A 22,934-nucleotide genomic window follows, 5' to 3' on the forward strand; every position below is an offset into this window, starting at 1 on the left:
ATGCTTACTGTCACTTTGACATTGGTTGTTTATGTAGATTAAAAACCACAGAGGTTCAATCATTGACTCCTGTGCTTTCTGTTGCCTAGGCCCTAAGCTCTGGAATTCACTGTCTAAACCTCTCTGCCTCTCTACCTCCTTTAAGACACTTCTTAAAACCTACCTCTTTGACCAAGCTTTTGGTCACCTGATCTAATTTCTCCTTATGTGGCTCGGTGTCAATTTTGTTTGTCTTGTAATACTCCTGTGAGGTGCCTTGTGACGTTTTCCTACATTAAAGGCACTATATAAATACAAGTTGTTGTTGTGATACATGACACAACACCCCAATCTGACATGAACATCTAAATACTAGTGTTCTTTGTTCTCTGTATTTTAACCCAGTCCCAAGTTCTATTTGCAATTACTATAACTTTTAGTTTAATTGGAAGTCTTTTAGTTTTTTTTATTAGTTCATGGGATATGGGTGTCGCCAGCATTTATTGTCCATCCCTAACTGCCCTTGAGAAGGTGAGCCGCCATTTCAGAGGGCAGTTAAAAGTCAACCATGTTGCTGTGGGTCTGGAGTCACATATAGGCCAAATTGGGTAAGGATGGCAGATTTCCCGCCCTACATGATATTAGTGAACCAGATAGTTTTTATGACAATCCGGTAGTTTCATGGTCACCATTACTGATACTAGCTTTTTCCAGATTTTATTTAATTAACTGAATTTAAATTCCCCAGCTGCTGTGGTGGGACTTAAACTCACTGGATCAGTGGTCCAAGCCCCTGGATTACTAGTCCAGCAACATAACCACTATGCTATCGTACCATACTTCACGTGGAACATCCTGCAAATCCAAATAAACCACATGACAGAAAACTCCAGCATTTACTTTCGTTGTAATATCTAAGAGAACTCGAGGTGTTTGTCAGGCATAATCGCCCTGTTGTAAGTCTATGCTGTTTCTTGTAAAGTTATCACTATATAGGTTCTCCTCCAGCCCATTCTTTGAATGATTACCATTATTTAGCCAGGCATTGACATTAGCATGAGCCACTTTTATTGAGATTCTCTTCAACTGTTCTGTGTGAAAAGACTTGCCAATATTGTAAACACATTTTCTACTTGTCAAATTATAATTTACATTTTCTATGCATTTCAGAATAATAAACATTTTAATTAAGTTATAATATCTCAATCCAAATTGCTGATGGTAAAAGAAGGCCCACTCATGCCTAACCATCAAAGCTTTGATCTTGATTCTGACCAGTGGTGTCAATTTCACTGTCTCTATCCACGCAAGCCTGTACTGCATAAACAAAGCTATTCAAATCAATGCAGGCTCTCTTTCTTTCTCATAAATTGGAAAGTTTGGACATTCTAGGCCAGGAATTTTCTTCAATAGTGTAACTGACAAGTAACGTAAAAATTTATGCTGTTCTTGCCACCTTCTGGAACATGTCTTCTAGAACTCTTCCCACTTCAATTTCAAAATTCTTATCCTTGTTTTCAAATCCCTCCATGGCCTCGCCACTCTGTGGGCCCAAGTTTTGGCCTCAGTTGCTCCTGGTTTTTTGGAGTAACTGGTGTAGAACGGAGTATCTTAGAAATTCAAATTCTCGGCATTTAGTTTGCTCCAGTTCTAGTCAGTTAGAACAGTTTCACTTTGGAACAGAATTTTTTTTTCAAAAGGGGGCGTGTCCAGCCACTTACGCCTGTTTTCAAAGTTTCGGCAGTGAAAACTTACTCCAAACTAACTTAGAATGGAGTAAGTGAAGATTTTTGTACGCTTGAAAAAACCTTGTCTACACTTTAGAAAATCAGGCGTAGGTTACAAATTAGACGTAGGGAACAAGGTGGGGGGGGAGGAGGGGGGAAGGGAAGTCATTAAATTCTACAATCAATCCTTAGTTATACTCATACAAATATTATACAAATAAATCCAACCTGAATAAAAATTTATAAGCAAAGAAAAGATTAAATAAACCATGTTCCTACCTGTATGAAACAGCAGCAGCCTTCGAGCTGCTGTGCTTCAGGCAGGCCTTTCATGTTGGAGACAGGCAGGGGTGTGGTGTCAGTGTCTCGACAGCAGCCCCAACAGCGGCAGCAAGCAGCCTTCGAGCTGAGCTGCTGTGCTGCAGGCAGGCCTTCATTCTGTTAGTGGCTGGCCGGCAGCTGAAGGATCAACACCGGACGCACACAGCTTTTCAAGGGGTTTGAGGCCATTCGGCCATGGGATAGGAGCGGCGTCAGTGGTTGGCCGGCAGCCGAAGGATCAACACCGGACTCATGCAGCTTTTCAAGGGGTTTGAGGCCATTCGGCCATGGGATAGGAGCGGCGTCAGTGGTTGGCCGGCAGCTGAAGGATCAACACCGGACACATGCAGCTTTTCAAGGGGGTTGAGGCCATTCGGCCATGGGATAGGAGCGGCGTCAGTGGCTGGCCGGCAGCCGAAGGATCAACACCGGACTCATGCAGCTTTTCAAGGTGGTTGAGGCCATTCGGCCATGGGATAGGAGCGGCGTCAGTGGTTGGCCGGCAGCTGAAGGATCAACACCGGACGCACGCAGCTTTTCAAGGGGGTTGAGGCCATTCGGCCATGGGATAGGAGCGGCGTCAGTGGCTCGACAGCAGCCGAGTCCTTTTAAAAATGGTCCAGTGCCAATGTTTGTTTGACACTGCGCGTGCGCGCACACTCCAACGCGCACGCGCAGGGTTGCCGGCACCACGCTGGCTCATTTAAATTGGACCCCCCCACAGCTACTTACAGAATCGGCGCGAGTGTTTGGCTCCGCCCCCCGCTGTGAAGAGCGTGCCGCACCAAGCTGAGATTGAGCTCCGAGGAGCCGGAGAATATCGAAGTTTTTTTCTAGCGCACTTTTAGGCACGAAGAACAGGCGTCCAGCTCGGAGGTGCGCCGTTTTCGGCGCGGGCCAAAACTTGGGGCCCTTATCTCTGCAATCTCCTCCAGCCCCACAACCCCCCAAGATGTCTGCGCTCCTCTAATTCTGCCCTTCTGAACATCCCTGATTGTAATCGCTCAACCATTGGTGACAGTGCCTTCTGCTGCCAAGGCCCCAAGCTCTGGAACTCCCTCCCTAAACCTCTCAGCCTTTCTACCTCTCTTTCCTCCTTCAAGATGCTCCTTAAAACATACCTCTTTGACCAAGCTTTTGGTCACCTGCACTAATTTCTACATATGCGGCTTGGTGTCAAATTTGTTTCGCATAATACTCCTGTGAAGCGCCTTGGGACAGTTCACTACATTAAAGGCGCTATATAAATACAAGTTGTTGTTGCTGTTGTCTTACTATGTTGCAGAGTGTGACCAATTGCTCCTCTAGCTCTGCATTCTTCTCCTTCAGCAACACAACTCACTGACATATAAGCATATATTATGCATATGTACTCATCTTCAATAGTGTGTAGATTGCACATCACATATTTTACAAAAAACACTTGCCTAGCTCCTGATCCTGCCATTACCATACTCTTAACTATTGTGCTATACTAGAATAAATTAATTAGAACTAATTCTCACTTACCTCACAGATTCAAGTGCACTTTATCTTTGTGGCGAAGAATGCTTTGTATTCCACATGTGTACTATTCATTGCCATGTTTATTTATCCATTGGGGTTAGAGTCAGTATCCTTGATAATCCTGTAACTTTTAAGTATTGTCTTGATGGTTGGCCAGCTTTATCATGGAGTGATCCAGTCTGAAATACCAAGAAAAGCTGCTAGCCATAAGCACGTCCACTTACAACAATTCGGGCATCATTTTCAGGTCCTATTTAAGAATCATATCCTATCAAATTAAAAATATTCAATTTATTAAAGATCGAACCCATTCTGTACACTATTTTAGAAGCCAGTTTTCACATAATAAAGCATTCTTTGAATAGGAAGAAGGTTGGAGAAATTAACAAACCCACGCTGACTTAATTCAGTTCAGTTACACTGCCCACTGTGTAAAAGCTGACAATCATATTACATCAGATCTTTATCCCTGCTGTTTGTCTTACCACAAATTGTGTAACTCACCATATCAATGAAGTCAGTATTGGAGACAAGTGGATTTTGCAATCATCTAGTCTAAAACTCAGTTTATAACCACTGTACAAAGAATATACATTCCCATTACAAATAATGGACATGTTCACTGTAAAAGAAAAGCTCCCATGTGATGTTAGTGGTACATGACTGATATAAATAACAAATTATTGCATCAATGGGATGAAATAAATTAACAGTATTTTAAAAAACTTTGCAGCCCATTGTTTACTACAATGTATTTTTTCGTGGTGCACAACATTTTTGAAACATTTACTACACACCAGTACAAGGAACAAATTAGCAAAGTGCTTGGCTACAATAATTTTTTTTAAAGGTAAATCAGCTATTTGGTTGCACTAACAAGTAGCAGAGTATATAAATCAAAAAAAGTGGATTACTGCTGTATAAGGTGTTGGACTGCTTTCTTGTTCTTTTTCATTTTGTTGCTTTAAACATCAGATTACACACACACACACAGTTGTAGCAATGCAAAATCAGGTCTTTATTGAAATTTCATACCACACAAAATCAATATGAGAGCTGCTTTGGAGACACAATGAGCCCAAGTTTTGAGCCGCGCCTAGAACGGCGCAGTACCGACCTGGATGCCCATTTTTCGCGCTACAAAGTGCGCCTAAAAAAACCCTCCATATTTTCCACCTCCCTGCAGGTCCTCTGGCCCTCGGCGCAGCGCAGCAGGAGCTGTAGGGGGCGGAGCCAGGTCCCTGCGCTGAAAACAGTGCCGGGACCTCTGCACATGCGCGCTACAGTGGGCACGCAAGTGCAGTAGCTCCAGGCACCCGAAATTGTGTGGGAGGGGCCGAAGCACGCAGCCCCTAGCCCTGGCCCAATGGCCTCACTGGGGCTGTGTGAATAAGGCTCCTCCCACGCCCAGCTCCTGCTTCCTCCCGACCCGACTCGACTCCCGCTTCCCGCCCCCCCCCCCCGCGGACCGGACCCGACACCCGCTCCCCCGCCCCCCTGCGGACCGGACCCGACACCCGCTCCCCCCCCCCCCCCCCGCGGACCGGACCCGACACCCGCCCCCCTGCGGACCGGACCCGACACCCGCTCCCTCGCCCCCCTGCGGACCGGACCCGACACCCGCTCCCCCACCCCCCCGCCCCCGGACCGGACCCGACACCCGCTCCCCCCCCACCCCCAGCCTCCAGACTGGATCCGACCTGACCTCCCTTCCCCCAACCTGACCTCCCTCTCCCTCCCTCCCTCCCACCCCCCGACCCGAACCGACCTCCCTCTCACCACCCCCCTGACCCGACCCAACGCCACCTACCTGTAAATCTGGTGCTGGGGACGTTCCCTGCCCGAAGTCTCGGGCCCGGCCCATTCAGCCTCCCTCCCCCTTCTCCTTTCCCCCCCACCCCCCCAATCTCCTTCCCCCCCAATCTCCTTCCCCCCCAATCTCCTTCCCCATCTCCTTTCCCCCCAATCTCCTTTCCCCCATCTCCTTTCTCTCCTTCTCCCCCCTTCTCCCCCCTCCCCTTCTCCCCCTTCCCCTTCTCCCCCTTCCTTCCTTCTGCTCCCCCCCTCTCTCCCTCTACCCCCCTCCTCTCCCTCTACCCCCCTCCTTCCCCTCCCCTCGCTGTCAGAAACACAGACACTGACAGACAGAGAATGAGAGACACACAGACAGACAGAGAGATAGAGACACTGACAGAGACACACTGAGGGGGACATCCCAGCACGCTGTTGGATGGCTCCCGGTACTGCAGTCGGTAAGTAGAAAATGTTTTATTTATTGATTTAAAAAAAAATTATTTCTTACTAATTTTTTTGATTGATTTATTGGTTGATTTATAGATGTATTTATAATTTATTATTGATGATGGCTCTTTATTTCTAAAATTAAAGTATTTAATGTTTGTAAACTTCCCTTTAAACACCCCCCCTCCCTCCAGCATTCCCTACGCCTGATTTGTAACCTACGCTTGATTTTCTAAAGTGTAGACAAGGTTTTTTCGAGCACACAAAAATCTTCACTTACTCCATTCGAAGTTAGTTTGGAGTAAGTTTTCACTGCCGAAACTTTGAAATCAGGCGTAAGTGGCCGGACACGCCTCCTTTTGAAAAAAAAATTCTGTTCCAAAGTGAAACTGTTCGAACTGACTAGAACTGGAGCAAACTAAATGATAAGAATTCCGATTTCTAAGATACTCCGTTCTACACCAGTTGCTCCTAAAAATCAGGAGCAAATCATAGAAACATAGAAACATAGAAAATAGGTGCAGGAGCAGGCCATTCAGCCCTTCTAGCCTGCACCGCCATTCAATGAGTTCATGGCTGAACATGCAACTTCAGTACCCCCTTCCTGCTTTCACGCCATACCCCTTGATCCCCCGAGTAGTAAGGACTTCATCTAACTCCCTTTTGAATATATTTAGTGAATTGGCCTTAACGCTCGAATTCCACAGGTTCACCACTCTCTGGGTGAAGAAGTTTCTCCTTATCTCGGTCCTAAATGGCTTACCCCTTATCCTTAGACTGTGACCTCTGGTTCTGGACTTCCCCAACATTGGGAACATTCTTCCTGCATCCAACCTGTCCGCGGGCGGGCGGGAGTGCAGGACCGATCGACCGAACGCAGCGGGGGGGTGGGGGGGAGGAAGACGTTCCAGACGGCGGGCGGGTGGGCGGGAGTGCGGGCCCGATCGACCAAACGGAGTGGGGGGGGGAGGGTGGGGGGAGGAAGCCGTTCCAGACGGCGGGCGGGAAGGAGACAGTGAGAAGGCTGCAGGAAGCCTCAGTGCTGATGTGCTGATGGCAATGTGCTTTTATTAAAAAATGTTCAAAAATTAAACAGCTACAAAGAACTACAAAAATGGCCGAGTGCCAATGTTTCCTTCACACTGAGTGTGCGCGAACGCTCCAATGCACACGGTTGCCGGCAGGAAAAAAACTAATTTAAATAGTACCCGCCCCCTCCCACTTACAAAATCGGCGCGAGTGTAGGCTCCGCCCCCCTGGGCGCCGCGCCAAACAGACAAGGAGCTGCAGGGCTCTCCAGAATCGCGAGTTTTTTTTTCCGGCACCGTTTTAGGCACGAAAAACGGGCGCCCAGCTCGGAGGGGCGCCCGTTTTTTATCATGTGGAAACTTGGGCCCAATAACTCTAATTTAATTCAGACCAATATTGTAAACTTACCAGTACCACTTGAAAAAGAGGGAGGAGGAGTAACGAAGAAACAGTCACAAATGCTTTTTTAAAAACTTTAACATTCACACTGAAACGTCAAAGAAAAATCTGTAGAACTATTGAAAAGAGACATGATCTTTCCTTTCCTCCTTTATTCCATCATAACTATTTTAAACTTTCCCTTGAAACAATTTTCAATTTCTGATGTTTTCTACTGAATCCCATTTTGTATCGATTCAAAATCTTAGACTCACAGTCTGTGTGTGCAAATAAGTCTGTTAACTCCTGCACAGTTTTTAATATTTTTACCTGGTATATGAGAGGAGTGTAATGATATAGAGTAAAGGTTGATGGGAATGCTGAAGATTCAGTCGAGAGTCTCAATCCTTTTCTCAGTTCACCCTTTGGAACTGCTATAACTGCTTCTCCCAACATTTGCCAACATTCTAGGTCTCATTCTGTTTCCCTTTAGATCATGTTTCCAACTCCCACATTTTAGCTTCTCACTGAACATCTCATCAGTTCTGAGACAGCCCATTCCTACAGAAACTGTAAGTGCTTCTGAGCAAGCTTCTCCCACTGCTTTCATCACTAGCTGTTCAGTAATTGCTCTTTGTGCATCTGGGACGATGGGGTACTTTCTCTGAGGACGGAAGTCCCCTTCCTCCAGGACCACCTCAACCTTCATTTGTCCAGCAGATCCTCTGTCAATCGAAGATATTTCATGCTGCCCTTCCACACATGCCTCGATAAGAGGATGGCCACCCCTACCCTGAAGTAAGGGTCCTAAGGGAACAACATGTGGTTGAGGCGCGGCATCCCTATTCCAATTACCCCCAACTTGCAGAATCTACCCCGATCTCACCAACTGGATCGCGGTATCATTCCCACCTGTGCTTCTTGCTCACTTTTCCTGATTCTTCAATTTTTCTTTTAACTTCCCTAATTCTTTAGGCAGTCTATCCCTGTCCTCTATCACCTAATAGGTCAGAATCCAGGCACCACCTGGTCCTGCTTCTTTCTCACGACCCCTCCCGGAATTTATCCACTCAGGCCCTTCTGCCTTCCATCCCTGTAACCCCTGTCTCACTTCCATGACTGGAATACTTGCAGCTCTCTGATATAAGCTTTCTACTCTCGCCGACCATTTATCAAAACTCTCGTCCCCGCCCCAGGCATCTACTTCCAGAACTACTGAAGGGGGTAGGAGAGTCAAAATGATCTCTCTCTGTGTATCATCCCCATAATGACTGATATCAATCCAATTAGTTCCCATACTTTTACACAACTGGAATATATCTTCCCCGGCTTCCCTGGGTCTTTCACCTGGTAATAATGCAAACTGCTTCATCAACTGTGACCCTGAGTGAGCACCAAAGATCGCAGCAACAATTATTCTACCAAGCAGGGACCTGGGGTTTGTTTCAAAACCTACTATCTTTCCCCAGTGATTCCCTAAAGCTCATAGAATCATGTGAACCATCTGTTTCTCCAATATGTCCCATGACTGCCACCATCCTAGAATATTACACTACCATTGGGTAAACTCAATAAGACCTTGAAGTGATGCAGGTTCTAATTCACTAAGGATAGCTCTCATCTCCTGTAGCATTACCCCTCCTCACTCATACCAGGAATCCCTAAAACCACTAAAGGTAGTGTTCCCTTCACAACCTCCAGAGGGAGTGGAAGTTTTATGATTATGCTCTCACCTTGTCTGCCCGAACGTGCTTCCCCCAATCCCCGCATTACTGGAAAGTCGTGTGTAATGTTGCGGGATGACAAGCATCTGAGGAAGCGAAGAGGCATCTAACTGCTCTGCCTCCTTATCTAACATTGCTATACGAACCATATCAGAGAAGACAAAGGTGGAGCAGAAGGGAAGGGTGGGCGTGCTCCCTATCCCTTAACCCCCTTTTCAACACTCGGAACCTGGGGAATCCACTGAATACCACCAGGCTTCATCACTTTCTGTCTCTGCTGGGCAAGCTACAATTGCCACCTGCTGCAGCTTAGATATTCCTTTCTCCAGATCTTGTTTCCGTTTCCGAAAGCCTGGAAGTGGCAGTTTTCTACTTCTTTCCTAGCTGTTGTTATCCGCTCTGTGAATTCTGAGACTTCTCTAACTCTAGCCTCAGCCTCTTCTTCTAACTTTTGAATCCCCAGCATTAGACACTATAACACTAATGCTTTTCTCTTCCTATCACTTTTTAACCCGAACACCTTAATCTTTTTTATCCGGACACTCTCCACTAAGGACTGCCGTGTCTCTCTCCATCCTCCTGTCATTGTTTCCTGCCCTATCCCGTAAGGTCCCCCTTTAGACTCAATCCATTCATTAAGAAATGACCGGATCTCATCTGGAATATTCCCTGATCCTTCCATTGCTAACTGGAGATCCCTTTAAGTCATGACAGCCACGAGAATATTCACCCCCGAACTGAATTGTGGAAAAACTTCCTCGAACTGACTTCGATTTCAACAAACCAACTCAGCCAATGGAATTTGGAATAATCACATCGGGGTCACCAAGATGTTGGGTTGGTTCCTTTTTCTTTTTCATTTTGTTGCTTTAAACATCAGATTACACACACACTCAATTGTAGTAATGCAGGATCAGGTCTTTATTGAAACTTCATACTACACAAAACCAGTATGAGAGCTGCTTTTGAGGCACACACTAACCATGATCCCAGTATGAGCTAGTAAAACAGTGTTCACTTACATTTCTAATACTAATTTTGTCTTTGATCATTACATTCCATGCATACTAACAATAAATCCTGGTACATCAAAGGTACAGACAAATGATAACAGAATAACAGTGTAAAATAAATATCCAGGCACTCAACTATCCTAAAATTGCTTCATTGCTGCAATCGACCTTTGCCATGCATTTTATTACTATAACACACAGGTGACCAAATTGACACATTCAAATATGGCTGAATGACTCTCACACCTTCTAGTATCTTCTTTCCTGTGAGGACATCCTCTGCTTTGATCTCATACCCAATTTACAACATATGCTCATCAGAAAACTTTTGAACTTTTAACCCAACATATGTTGATCTCACAGTCTGTGCACAGCAAACAGCGAGGTGTTTGGGTAATACGGACTTTCACTCCCACATAAGGTACTGGTCAGACTCTGTCTTGGGGTAATGTGTGCTGTTCTGGTCTCTGTATATAGGAAGGGTATTATTACCGTCCATTCAGATGATCTCAGGTACCAGGAATTTGTTTGGATGAAAATTAAAGTTGGGCTTATTTTCTTTGGAAAAGAGGAGAGTTGCAAGGGACCTAATTGAAGGTTTCAACATTTTGAAGATGCAAATTCAAGTCTGTGCCTTGGTGAACAGGCACTAGGAGTTATGAACTTTTAAGGTCGGAGTGAGAAGGGAAATCGGGCAAAACATTTATTTTTGCACAGAAAATAAAAGAATTGTGGAATAAGTTACAATTTATAATTGAAACAATTATAAATAGGTTTGGAAAGCAAATTGAGTAGAGAGAAGGAATTGAAGGATTATAGCGAGAAGTTTGACATACTCCCAGACCTTCTGTCGCAAGATCTGTATGTTTAGAATGTTGGTTGGGATGGCGGGGGTGGGGAGTAACAAAGGTAGTGAGAAAGTAACTTTTGACTCCTTTAATTAATGTTTTTTCCTGTGTCTTTCATAAACAGGAAAACACACCCAGATGAGTTGCCAAGCAGATCGCGAATGTGAGCAAATACCAGTAAATGTTTCAACATGTCCTCACAAGCAACACAGAGAAACAATGATGCCCCAGTTTCCTTGTTCCTCCAGCTCCTCTTCAAGTTCGTCCACCACAGAATCAGTGTCATCAGAAGACCTGGAAACAGAATCAGACGTGCCTTCAATCCACAGCTTTTAATAATATGAGGTTTTGCTTTGCTTAAAAAAACGTCATAATACTTTGCACTGAATATCTGCCTATGAAACTTTACTGAATGCAGATAAAAGGGGAAAATGAACACAGTACATGGGATCTAGCATGCTCTATAATGTGAATGACGTGCAATGTAAAAAATTTTATTGAACCGCATCAGAACTGGGTGGATGTCCCCTCCTCCATGCTTATCAGGCGGAGTAGTTCATCTACTTTACTGTCTGCTGGTAGAAGTAAATTTTGCACAGTACAACTCTTAACTTTGTCCTTCACAAATCTTAACTGTGGCCCATCTCTTTTCTTGTTCCCCTTGTTAATATTGCTGCCTAAAGTACAGGTATTTGCATCCATCTTGATATGCACAATTTATTTATTTAAGACAATGTTTACTTTGTAACTCTGATTTCCACTTTCTGGGGGTTTTATTATGAGCTCATAACTATCTACTTCAGTTCCACAAATTCTTCAAAAATATTAAAAAGGAAATGTACTCTAACGAATCACCCATAACAAATGCTTCAGAGAGATAGCTGTATGTTACCTTTTGGAGACAGGACGGGAGCAGATTCCCTCTCCAGCTAAATCAAGAATGGGAAGTGGTGCATACAATTGAGTGCACATTTATGAGTTCAGCAGCATAATCACTCTCTTTACAGCATAGAATGGTACAGCACATTCGGCCCATCAAGCCCATGCCAGCTCTTTGCAAGTGCACTTTACCTAGTCCCACTGCCCTGCCCTTTCCCCTGAAAATTATTTTCCTTCAGGTACTTATCCAATTCCCTTTTGAAAGCCGCAATTGAGTCTGTTTCTACCACCCTCTCAGGCCGTGTATTCCAGATGCTAACCACTCGCTGCATAAAAAGTTTTTCCTCATGTCGCTTTTGGTTCTTTTGCCAATCACCTTAAATCTGTGTCCTCTGGTTCTTGACCCTTCCACCAATGGGAACAGTTTCTCTCTATCTACTCTATCTAAACTCCTCATGATTTTGAACACCTTGATTGAGAAGATTCAGAGGAGATTTGATAGATGTGTTCAAAATCATAAGGGGTCTAGACAGAGTGGATAGAGAGAAACCTGAAGCTTGAGCTCCTCCAGCTGACAACACTTCCTGTGCACATGATTGTCCAGGACACTGGAAGCATCCTGGGGTTCCAACAATGCACAAGATGTGTATTCCACATTTAGCATTTTGTGGCAATTCAGCACAGTACTTTTCCATTTTAAGCACATGCTTTAATAGTCTTATGATTGCAATTTTCCATCTGTTCCTATCAATAAAAATCAAATTTGATTCATTACCCAAGTTCAAATGGTTTATTTCTGATTGTTAAGCTATTTCATTGAAGCAAACTGTTGACAACTTAACATAGCACCAACAATAAATAAAGATGAAAGAAGTCAACTGTACATCAGGCACTATGACAGGTGACCAATGCTTGATCAAAGAAGTACATTTTAAGGAGGGTCTTGAAGAAGGAGAGAGGTGGAGAGATTTGTGGAAGAAATTCCAGAGCTTATGGCCCAGATAGCTGAAGGCAGGGCCACCAATGGTAGAACGAAGTAAATGGGGGATTCACAAGGCCATATATTTATCAGCCATATCGCCATTAAAGCTGCAAACTGGCCAACTCTGCCCATGGTATCCAGGCCCTGTTTCAATAGCCAAAAACTGTTACACAAGATATCGAAATTGTTGGGATGGGCTTGATGGACCATATGGTCTTTACCTGTCCGTTATTTTTCGTATGTTCATATGTTCCCGACATTTCAACTCGGCTCCCTGTTCTCATTCCCCACCACATGGGATCATTTAACTTTCAATTTTTTTCAAACAGCGCCTCCAAGCTTTCTCCCAACAGTTTTTGTTCCAAATCGGAAACACCAAAATAAACACTGAGACTGCGCATACGCAACTACTTCCAGTGCGTTGGCAGCAGTCGCGTCCTTCAAAAAAAGTAGCAGGTCGTCATTCCATAAATAAACCAATCACAATTGCTGCATTACTTGATTTTAGTGTTAGAATCTCTCAGTTCTGTTACCAGGAAGACAATAATGGCAAACTTAAAAATAGCCACTGCTGTGTATGTGTCTTGTGAGCTATTAAATAATGTGCCTGATAGTAAAGAGCAGGTACCAGAACAAAATACCAAAAATATCTTTACATGTCCATAAAAAAATTGATCTATTCAGCTGGAGATAAGGCAGCTGTTTCAGCCGGTCATTGACTGCTGGTGGGTAATTGCTTTTATATAGGATTACATAGGATTACATTGGATATGCAGCACAGAAACAGGTCATTCAGCCCAACCAGTCCATGCCGTATTTATGCTCCACTCGAGCCTCCTCCCATCTTCCCTCATCTAAATCTATCAGCATAACCCTCTAATCCCTTCTCCCTCATACGCTTGTCTAGTCTCCCCTTAAATCCATCTATGTTCTTCTTAGTCAGTCCCTCAGAGTCGAGGATGAATTGCTGATGGTGACTGATGAATCCAATCGGGATTGACAGACACTGTCACAGGTGAGGCAGGAAGGGACGGCTGAGTGGGCTGCTTGGTTAGTCGTACACTAGTTCCGCTGTTTGTACTTGACGTCCGTGTGCTCCCGACGAAAAGACTCAAAAGTGTTTGGCACCTTCCCGAATGCTTCTTCTACACTTTACATGGTCATGGGCCACGGATTCCCAAGAGTCGGTGGGGATGTTACATTTTTTTCAGGGCTCACTTGTTGTGATGGAACTTAACATAGAAACATAGAAAATAGGTGCAGGTGTAGGCCATTCGGCCCTTCGAGCCTGCACCACCATTCAATATGATCATGGCTGATCATGCAACTTCAGTACCCCATTCCTGCTTTCTCTCCATACCGCTTGATTCCTTTAGCTGTAAGGACCACATCTAACTCCCTTTTGAATATATCAAACGAACTCGCCTCAAAAACTTTTTGTGGTAGAGAATTCCACAGGTTCACAATTCATAGTGAAGAAATTTCTCTTCATCTCGGTCCTAAATGGTTATCCCTTATCCTTAGACTGTGACCACTGGTTCTGGACTTCTCCAACATCGGGAACATTCTTCCTGCATCTAGCCTGTCCAATCCCGTCAGAATTTTATATGTTTCGATAAAATCTCCTCTCATTCTTCTAAATTCCAGTGAACATAAGCCTAGTCGATCCAGTCCTTCTTCATATGTCAGTCCTGCCATCCCGGGAGTGAGTCTGGTGAACCTTTGCTGTACTCCCTCAATAGCAAGAATGTCCTTCCTCAGATTAGGAGACCAAAACTGTACACAATATTCAAGGTGTGGACTCACCGAGGCCCTGTACCTATACTCAATTCCACTCACTATGCAGGCCAACATGCCATTTGCCTTCTTCACCGCCTGCTGTACCTGCATGCCAGCTTTCAATGACTGATGCACCATGACACCCAAGTCTCGCTGCATCTCCCCTTTTAATAATCTGTCACCTTTCAGCTCATGTTCTACCTTCCTGTTTTTGCCACCAAAGTGGATAACCTCACATTTATCTATATTATACTGCATTTGCCATGCATTTGCCCACTCACCTAATCTGTCCAAGTCACCCTGCAGTCTCTTAGCATCTTCCTCACAGCTCACACTGCCACCCAGTTTAGTGTCATCTGCAAACTTGGAGATATTCCTTCGTCTAAATCATTAATGTATATTGTAAATAGCTGGGGTGCCAGCACTGAACCTTGCAGTACCCCATTAGTCACTGCCTGCCATTCTGAAAAGGACCCGTTTAATCCTACTCTTTGCTTCCTGTCTGCCAACCAGTTCTCTATCCACGTCAATACATTACACCCAATACCATGTTCTTTAATTTTGCACACTAATCTCTTGTGTGGGACCTTGTCAAAAGTCTTTTGAAAGTCCAAATACACCACATCTTTTGTGTATCTGTAAAGCATGCACTCCCACGTTCCACCACCAGGGAGCGCATCCCCTATAGTCCCAAGGGATCCAGCACCCTTGGGAGCACTGTATATAAGCCAGCCCCGAAGCCCTGTTCCTGACTCTGGAGTGCCTTAATAAAGACTGAGGTCACTGTTACTTTAATCTCCCTGTGTGCAGTCTCATCTGTGTTAGGAACACAATAACTGGCGACGAGTATATGAATCCAACGCAAAAATGCAGCAAACTGTGGGCATCCTGGAGAAGTTCTCGGAGGGTGAGGACTGGGAAGCCTATGTCGAACGGCTAGACCAGTACTTTGTAGCCAACGAACTGGACGGAGAAGGAAGCGCTGCAAAAAGGAGAGCAGTATTCCTCACTGTCTGCGGGGCACCGACCTACAGCCTCATGAAGAATCTTCTGGCTCCGGTGAAACCCACAGATAAGTCATGAGGAGCTGTGTACACTGGTTTGGGAGCATCTTAACCTGAGGGAGAGCATGCTGATGGTGAGATATCGGTTCTACACGTGCCAGCGATCTGAAGGTCAGGAAGTGGCGAGCTACGTCACTGAGCTAAGGTGACTTGCAGGACAATGTGATGACTACCTGGAGCAGATGCTCAGAGACTTTTTGGACTGGGCATTGGCCATGAGATCATCCAACGAAAACTTTTGACTGTAAAGACACCGACCCTCAGTAAGACCATTGCGATAGCACAGGTGTTTATGTCTATCAGTGATAACACCAAACAAATCTCTCAGCACACAAATGCTAGCAATGTTCATAAATTAACTGGAACTGTGTTTGCGAGCAGAAACATACAGGGCAGACACCACGAGTCTGCAACTGCCAGCAGGCCTCAGGTTATCCAGATGACTCAGAGTCCGCAACACAGGAAGAATGCAAGGCAATTCACACCTTGTTGGCGTTGTGTAGGCTTCCATTCAGCCTATTCATGCCGCTTCAAAGGGTATGTTTGCAAGAGCTGTGGAACTTGCAGGTGAGCTGCAAGCTCTGCAAAACCTGCTAACTATCACGTGGCAGAGGAAGATCGACCCATGGTGGATCAAAGCAATTTTGAGCCTCAGCGAGAGGAGACAGATGCTGAAGTACACGGGATGCACATATTTTTGAGGAAATGTCCACCTATAATGCTAAATGTAAAATTGAATGGCTTACCCGTAGCCATGGAACTGGACACTGGTGCTAGTCAATCCATCATGAGTAAAAAGATGTTTGAAAGATTGTGGTGCAACAAGGCACTCAGACCAGCCCTGAGCCCCATCCACACGAAACTGAGAACGTACACCAAAGAGCTCATCACTGTCCTGGGCAGCGCATGGTCAAGGTCACCTATAAGGGCATGATGCACGAACTGCCACTCTAGATTGTCCAGGGCGATGGCCCCACACTGCTTGGAAGGAGCTGGCTGGGAAAAATCCATTGGAACTGGGATGACATCCGAGCGCTATCACATGTCGATGAGGCCTTATGTACCCAGGTTCTTTACAAATTTTCTTCCCTTTTTGAGCCAGGCATTGGAAACTTTTCCAGGACGAAGGTGTGGATCCACTTGGTCCCAGAGGCATGACCCATTCACCACAAGGCACGAGCAGTACCTCACATGATGAGGGAGAGAGTGGAAATCGAGCTGGACAGGCTGCAACGTGAGGGCATCATCTCCCCAGTGGAATGCAGCGAGTGGGCCAGCCCGATTGTTCCAGTACTCAAAAGTGATGGCATGGTCAAGATTTGTGATGATTATAAAGTAACTATTAATAATTTCTCGTTCCAGGACCAATACCCGCTACCTAAGGCAGACGACCTGTTTGCGATGCTGGCAGGAGGCAAGGTGTTCACCAAGCTTGACCTGACTTCGGCCTACATGACGCAGGAGCTGGAGGTGTCTTCGAAGGGCCTCACCTAAATCAACATGCACAAGAGACTGTTCATCTACAACAGATGCCCGTTTGGAATTCGGCCAGCTGCAGCGATCTTCCAGAGAAACATGGAGAGTTTACTCAAGTCGGTACCACGCACAGTGGTTTTTCAGGGCGACATATTGGTCACGGGTCGGGACACCGCTGAGCACCTACAAAGCCTGGAGGAGGTCCTCCAGCGACTGGATCGTATAGAGCTGCGGCTGAAGAGGTCGAAATGCATCTTCATGGCAACAGAAGTGAAGTTTTTGGGGAGAAAGATTGTGGCAGACTGCATTCGGCCCACAGACGCCAAGACAGAGGCTATCAGGAACGCGCCCAGGCCACAGAATGTCATGGAGCTGCGGTCGTTCCTGGGATTCCTCAACTTTTTTGATAACTTCCTACCCGGGTTAAGCACCCTTTTAGAGCCCCTGCATGTGTTATTGCGTAAAGGTGAGAACTGGGTATGGGGAAAAAAAAACAAGTAATTGCTTTTGAAAAAGCCAGAAACATTTTATGCTCCAACAAGCTGCTTGTATTGTATAACCCGTGTAAAAGACTTGTGCTAGTATGTGATGCATCGTCGTACGGAGTCGGGTGTGTATTACAACAAGCTAAAATTGCGGGGAAGTTGCAATCTGTCGCCTATGCTTCCAGGAGCTTGTCTAAGGCCGAGAGGGCCTACAGCATGATTGAGAAAGAGGCATTAGTGTGTGTGTTCGGGGTAAAGAAAATGCATCAGTACCTGTTTGGCCTCAAATTTGAGCGGGAAACCGATCACATGCCCCTCATATCCCTGTTCGCTGAAAACAAGGGGATAAATACTAATGCCTCAGCCCGCATACAAAGGTGGGCACTCGCGCTGTCAGCATATAACTATACCATCTGCCACAGGCCAGGCACCAAGAACTGTGCGGATGCTTTCAGTCGGTTACAATTGCCCACCATGGGGGTGGAAATGGCGCAGCCTGCAAACTTGTTGATGGTGGCGCAGCCCGCAGACTTGTTGATGGTCATGGAAGCGTTTGAAAATGATAAATCACCTGTCACGGCCCGCCAGATTAGGACCTGGACCAGCCAAGATCCTCTGCTGTGTACTGCATGGGAGCTGGGCCAGCATCCTCGTTGAAATGCAAGAGCTAATCAAGCCGTTCCAGCTGCGAAAGGACGTGCTGTCCATTCAGGCAGACTGCCTGTTGTGGGGTTGCCACATAGTGCTACCCAAAAAGGGCAGGCAGACGTTTATCTCGGATCTCCATAGCACAGACCCGGGTATAGTAATGATGAAAGCGATAGTCAGATCCCACGTATGGTGGCCCGGTATCGACTCTGACTTAGAGTCCTGTGTACGGCAATGCCGCGTGTGTGCTCAGTTGAGCAATGCGCCCAGAGAGGCACCACTAAGTTTGTGGTCCTGGCCCTCCAGACCATGGTCAAGGATCCATGTCGACTATGCGGGCCCGTTTCTCGGTAAAATGTTCCTGGTGGTGGTGGATGCTTTTTCAAAATGAATTGAATGTGAAATAATGTCGGGAAACACTGCCACCGCCAACATTGAAAGCCTGAGGGTATGTGCTAAACTATGGACATGGTCCCAAGTGGATCGCAGGCACGGTGATGGCTAAAGAAGGGAGTTGGGTATTTGTAGTCAAACTAGACAATGGACAAATTTGCAGAAAGCACCTGGACCAAACGAGGCTGCGGTTCACAGACTGCCCTGAACAACCCACAGCAGACACCACCTTTTTCGAGCCCACAACACACACCCAAAGGATCACCCCAGACCAGGAAATTGAACCCATGATGCCCAACAGCCCAGCAAGGCCAGACTCATCCAGCAGGCCTGCAGGGCCAACAACACGCCAGCCCAGCGAGGGCACAGCCAACACACCAGAACAGACTTTGGTATCGAGGCTGTCTACCAGGGAAAGAAAGGCTCCTGACCGCCTTACCTTGTAAATAGTTTTCACTTTGACTTTGAGGAGGAGTGATGTTGTGTATCTGTAAAGCATGCACTCCCATGTTCCGCCACCAGGGTGTGCATCCTCTGTAGTCCCAAGGGATCCCAGCATCCCTTGGGAGCACTGCATATAAGCCGGCCCCTGAGGCCTGTTCCTGACTCTGGAGTGTCTTAATAAAGACTGAGGTCACTGTTACTTTAACCTCCCTGTGTGCAGACTCATCTGTGTTAGGAACACAATAACATCCACTGGTTTTCCCTTGTTCACTCTACTAGTTACATCCTCAAAAAATTCAAGATTTGTCAAGCATGATTTCCCTTTCTTAATCCATGCTGACTTGGATCGATCCTGTCACTGCTTTCCAAATGCGCTGCTATTACATCTTTACTAATTAATTCCAACATTTTACCCACCACTGATGTCAGGCTAACCAGTCTATAATTTCCTGTTTTCGCTCTCCCTCCTTTTTTAAAAAGTGGGGGTATATTAGCTACCCTCCAATCCATAGGAACTGATCCAGAGTCTATCGACTGTTGGAAAATGATCATCAATGCATCCACTATTTCTAGGGCCACTTCCTGAAGTACTCTGGGATGCAGACTACCAGGCCCTGAGGATTTATCGGCCTTCAATCGCATCAATTTCCCGAACACAATTTCCTGACGAATAAGGATTTCCTTCAGTTCCTCCTTCTCGCTAGACCCTCGGTCCCCTAGTATTTCCGGAAGGTTATTTGTGTCTTCCTTCGTGAAGACAGAACCAAAGTATTTGTTCAATTGGTCTGCCATTTCTTTGTTCCCCATTATAAATTCACCTGATTCTGACTGCAAGGGACCTATATTAGTCTTCACTAATCTTTTTCTCTTCACATATCTATCGAAGCTTTTGCAGTCAGTTTTTATGTTCCCTACAAGCTTACTCTCATATTCTATTTTCCCCCTCCTAATTAAACCCTTCGTCCTCCTTTACTGAATTCTAAATTTCTCCCAGTCGTCAGGTTTGCTGCTTTTTCTGGCCAATTTATATGCCTCTTCCTTGGATTTAACATTATCCCTAATTTCCCTTGTTAGCCACGGTTGAGCCACCTTCCCCGTTTTATTTTTACGCCAGACAGGGATGTACAATTGTTGAAGTTCATCCATGTGGTCTTTAAATGTCTGCCATTGCCTATCCACCATCAACCCTTTAAGTATCATTCACCAGTCTATCCTAGCCAATTCACGAATCATACCATCGAAGTTACCTTTCTTTAAGTTCAGGACCGTAGTCTCTGAATTAATTGTGTCACTCTCCATCTTAAAGAAGAATTTTACCATATCATGATTACTCTTCCCCAAGGGGCCTCGCACAACAAGATTGCTAATTAATCCTCCCTCATTACACAACACTCAGTCTAAGATGGCCAGCTCTCTAGTTGGTTCCTCGACATATTTTTCTAGAAAACCATCCCTTACACACTGCAGAAAATCCTCCTCCACTGTATTGCTATCAGTTTGCTTAGCCCAATCTGTATGTAGATTAAAGTCACCCATTATAACTGCTGTACCTTTATTGCATGCATCTCTAATTTTCTGTTTGCTGCCATCCTCACTACTACTGTTTGGTGATCTGAACACAACTCCCACTAGCGTAGAGTGCCTGTTTCGGGAGGCTTGTATCAGGCATGCGAACTACGAAGCCCGCCCATCGGAGCTAATTGGCCTGAGAGAATATGCCTCTCCTGCCAACGGATTTGCATAATTTTGCAGAGGCAACATTGGTGGTACTTCTCCAGTGCTTTGAGTTGCCTGCTGGACATTGTCCATGTCTCTGAAGCATAAAGGAGGGTGGGATTCACTACTGCTCTGTAGACCATGACCTTGGTGCCTGGTTTGAGATCTTAGTCTTCAAACATGTGTTTCCTTAGGCGACCAAAGGCTGCACTGGCACACTGAAGGTGATGTTGGGTTTCGTCATCGATGTCTGCCCTCGCTCACAGGAGGCTCCCAAAGTATGGAAAGTGATCCACACTGTCCAAGGTCTTGTCGTGGATCTTGATGATCGTGGGGGGGGCAGTACTGTGAGGCAGGGGCAGGTTGGTAGAGAACCTTTGTCTTACTGATCTATACCATTCGCTTCAACCAGTCCCTGTGGTAGTGAGCTCCACATTCTCATCAGTCTTTAGGGAAAGATTTTTCTTCTGAATTCCTGATGGGATTTCTTGGCGACTAGCTTATATTGATTGCCTCTAGTTATGCTCTTCCCCACAAGTGGAAACATTCTCTCTGTATCCACTTTTATCAAAATCTTTCATAATTTTGAAGACATTTATTAGGTCACCCCTCAGCCTTCTTTTTTCAAGAGAAAAGAGACCCAGCCTGTTCATCCTTTCCTGATACAAATACCCTCGCATTTCTGGTATCATCCTTGTAAATCTTCTCTGCACCTTCTCCAGTGCCTCAATATCTTTTTTATAATATGGCAACCAACGCTGTATGCAATACCCTAAGTGTGGTCTAACCAAGGTTCGATACAGGTTAATAAGCATAACTTCCTTACTTTTCAACTCTAGAAATAAATCCTAGTGCTTGACTTGCTTTTTTTATGGCCTTGCTAACCTGTGTCGCAACTTTTAGAGATTCGTGTATTTGTACTCCAAAATCTCTTTGTTCCTTTACCCCGCTCCCTCCACGCACCCTCCAAGTAATAAGTGACCTCTCGATTCTTCCTTCCAAAATGTAATACCTCACATTAATCTGTGTTGATCTTCATTTGCCAATTATATGCCCATTCTGCAAGTTTATTAATGTCCTCCTGTAATTTGTTGCAGTCCTTCTTAGTATTTGGTGTCATCCGCAAATTTAGAAATTGTGTTTTTGATTCCAATGTCTAAATCGTTAATATAAATTGTGAACAACAGTGGCCCCATCAGTGATCCTTGTGGGACACCATTACCCACCTTCTGCCACTGTGAATAGCTACCTTTTACCCCTACTCTCTGCTTTCTGTCATGAAGCCAGCTAACTATCCATTCTGCTACTTGTCCCCTGACTCCGCATTCTCTGACCTTGTTCATCAGTCTATTATAGGGTACCTTATCGAAGGCCTTTTGAAAATCGAGATAAATTACATCTACTGCATTACCATTGACTACTCTCTTCTGTTACCTCTTCAAAAGATTCAATGAGTTTGGTCAAGCAAGACCTTCCATTTCAAACATCAAGTGACATCCCGATTAAAATAAGTTACCTGGAAATTTAAACCCTATGAACAGGCAGTAAAGCCGGCAAGGAGTTTGAACCCCATTTTGCATGTTCTCATTTGATTCCTTTCAACCTATGGCCTCCCACGATTTTAACTTTCCTGCTATTCTCAGACTGTTACATCACTTGTATTTCAACAAGCAGGTCACTGAGCTTGACAGCTCTGAAGAATAATCCGTGTTACACAACCAGACTTGTCAGATATGGTAAGGATAAAGGCTGCACCCATATTCCATGCCCAAATGAGGCTTACTTAACGGAGGAAGCCACCTAGAATTTCACAGTATAGAACCAGGCCATTCAGTCCAGCTGGTCTGTGCCGGTGTTTATGCTCCACACAAGTCTCCTAGCACCTTACTTCACCTCACCCTATCAACGGATGCTTCCAATCCTTTCTCCATGTTCTTATCCAGCTTCCCCTTAAATGCATCTACGCTGTTTGCCTCAACTACTCCATGTGATAGCGGGTTCCATGTTCTAATCACACTCGGCGAGCGATCCTTTCTACTCGTTATCCATCCAAATGCTGAAGGTGAAATTGCCTCCTTAGCTTACCACCATGGTACTTTGTTACTCTGGCTAAAAAAACTGGTATTTTTAAACTAATTCAAGAATACAATGTTTTCCAAAGATATAGGGATGGAAATTCGGTGGCGTTTCGGTTGCAGCGCTAATCCAGGTGGAGCGATAAACTTTGCACCGGCAAATGGTTTGTGTCTGCCGCTGCAAAATACATCAGCTGGGCCCGGCGTTTGGAGTGGGGTGCTAACGG

At 45.3% G+C, this 22,934-nt stretch overlaps 1 protein-coding gene across 1 annotated transcript in view; it reads left to right on the forward strand.

Moving 5' to 3' along the window:
* LOC139266214 (uncharacterized) overlaps nt 1–12,386 on the forward strand; it is a 200,672-nt gene extending 188,286 nt beyond the window's left edge. The window contains exon 14 of the mRNA XM_070884045.1: nt 10,891–12,386. Within this exon, the coding sequence (XP_070740146.1) occupies nt 10,891–11,102 (212 nt within the window). The 3' untranslated portion in view covers nt 11,103–12,386. The remainder of the gene's footprint in view (nt 1–10,890) is intronic.
* The last annotated feature ends 10,548 nt before the right edge of the window (nt 12,387–22,934 follow it).

Source organism: Pristiophorus japonicus, chromosome 6 (genome assembly GCF_044704955.1).
Source record: "Pristiophorus japonicus isolate sPriJap1 chromosome 6, sPriJap1.hap1, whole genome shotgun sequence".
Classification (NCBI taxonomy): domain Eukaryota; kingdom Metazoa; phylum Chordata; class Chondrichthyes; family Pristiophoridae; genus Pristiophorus; species Pristiophorus japonicus.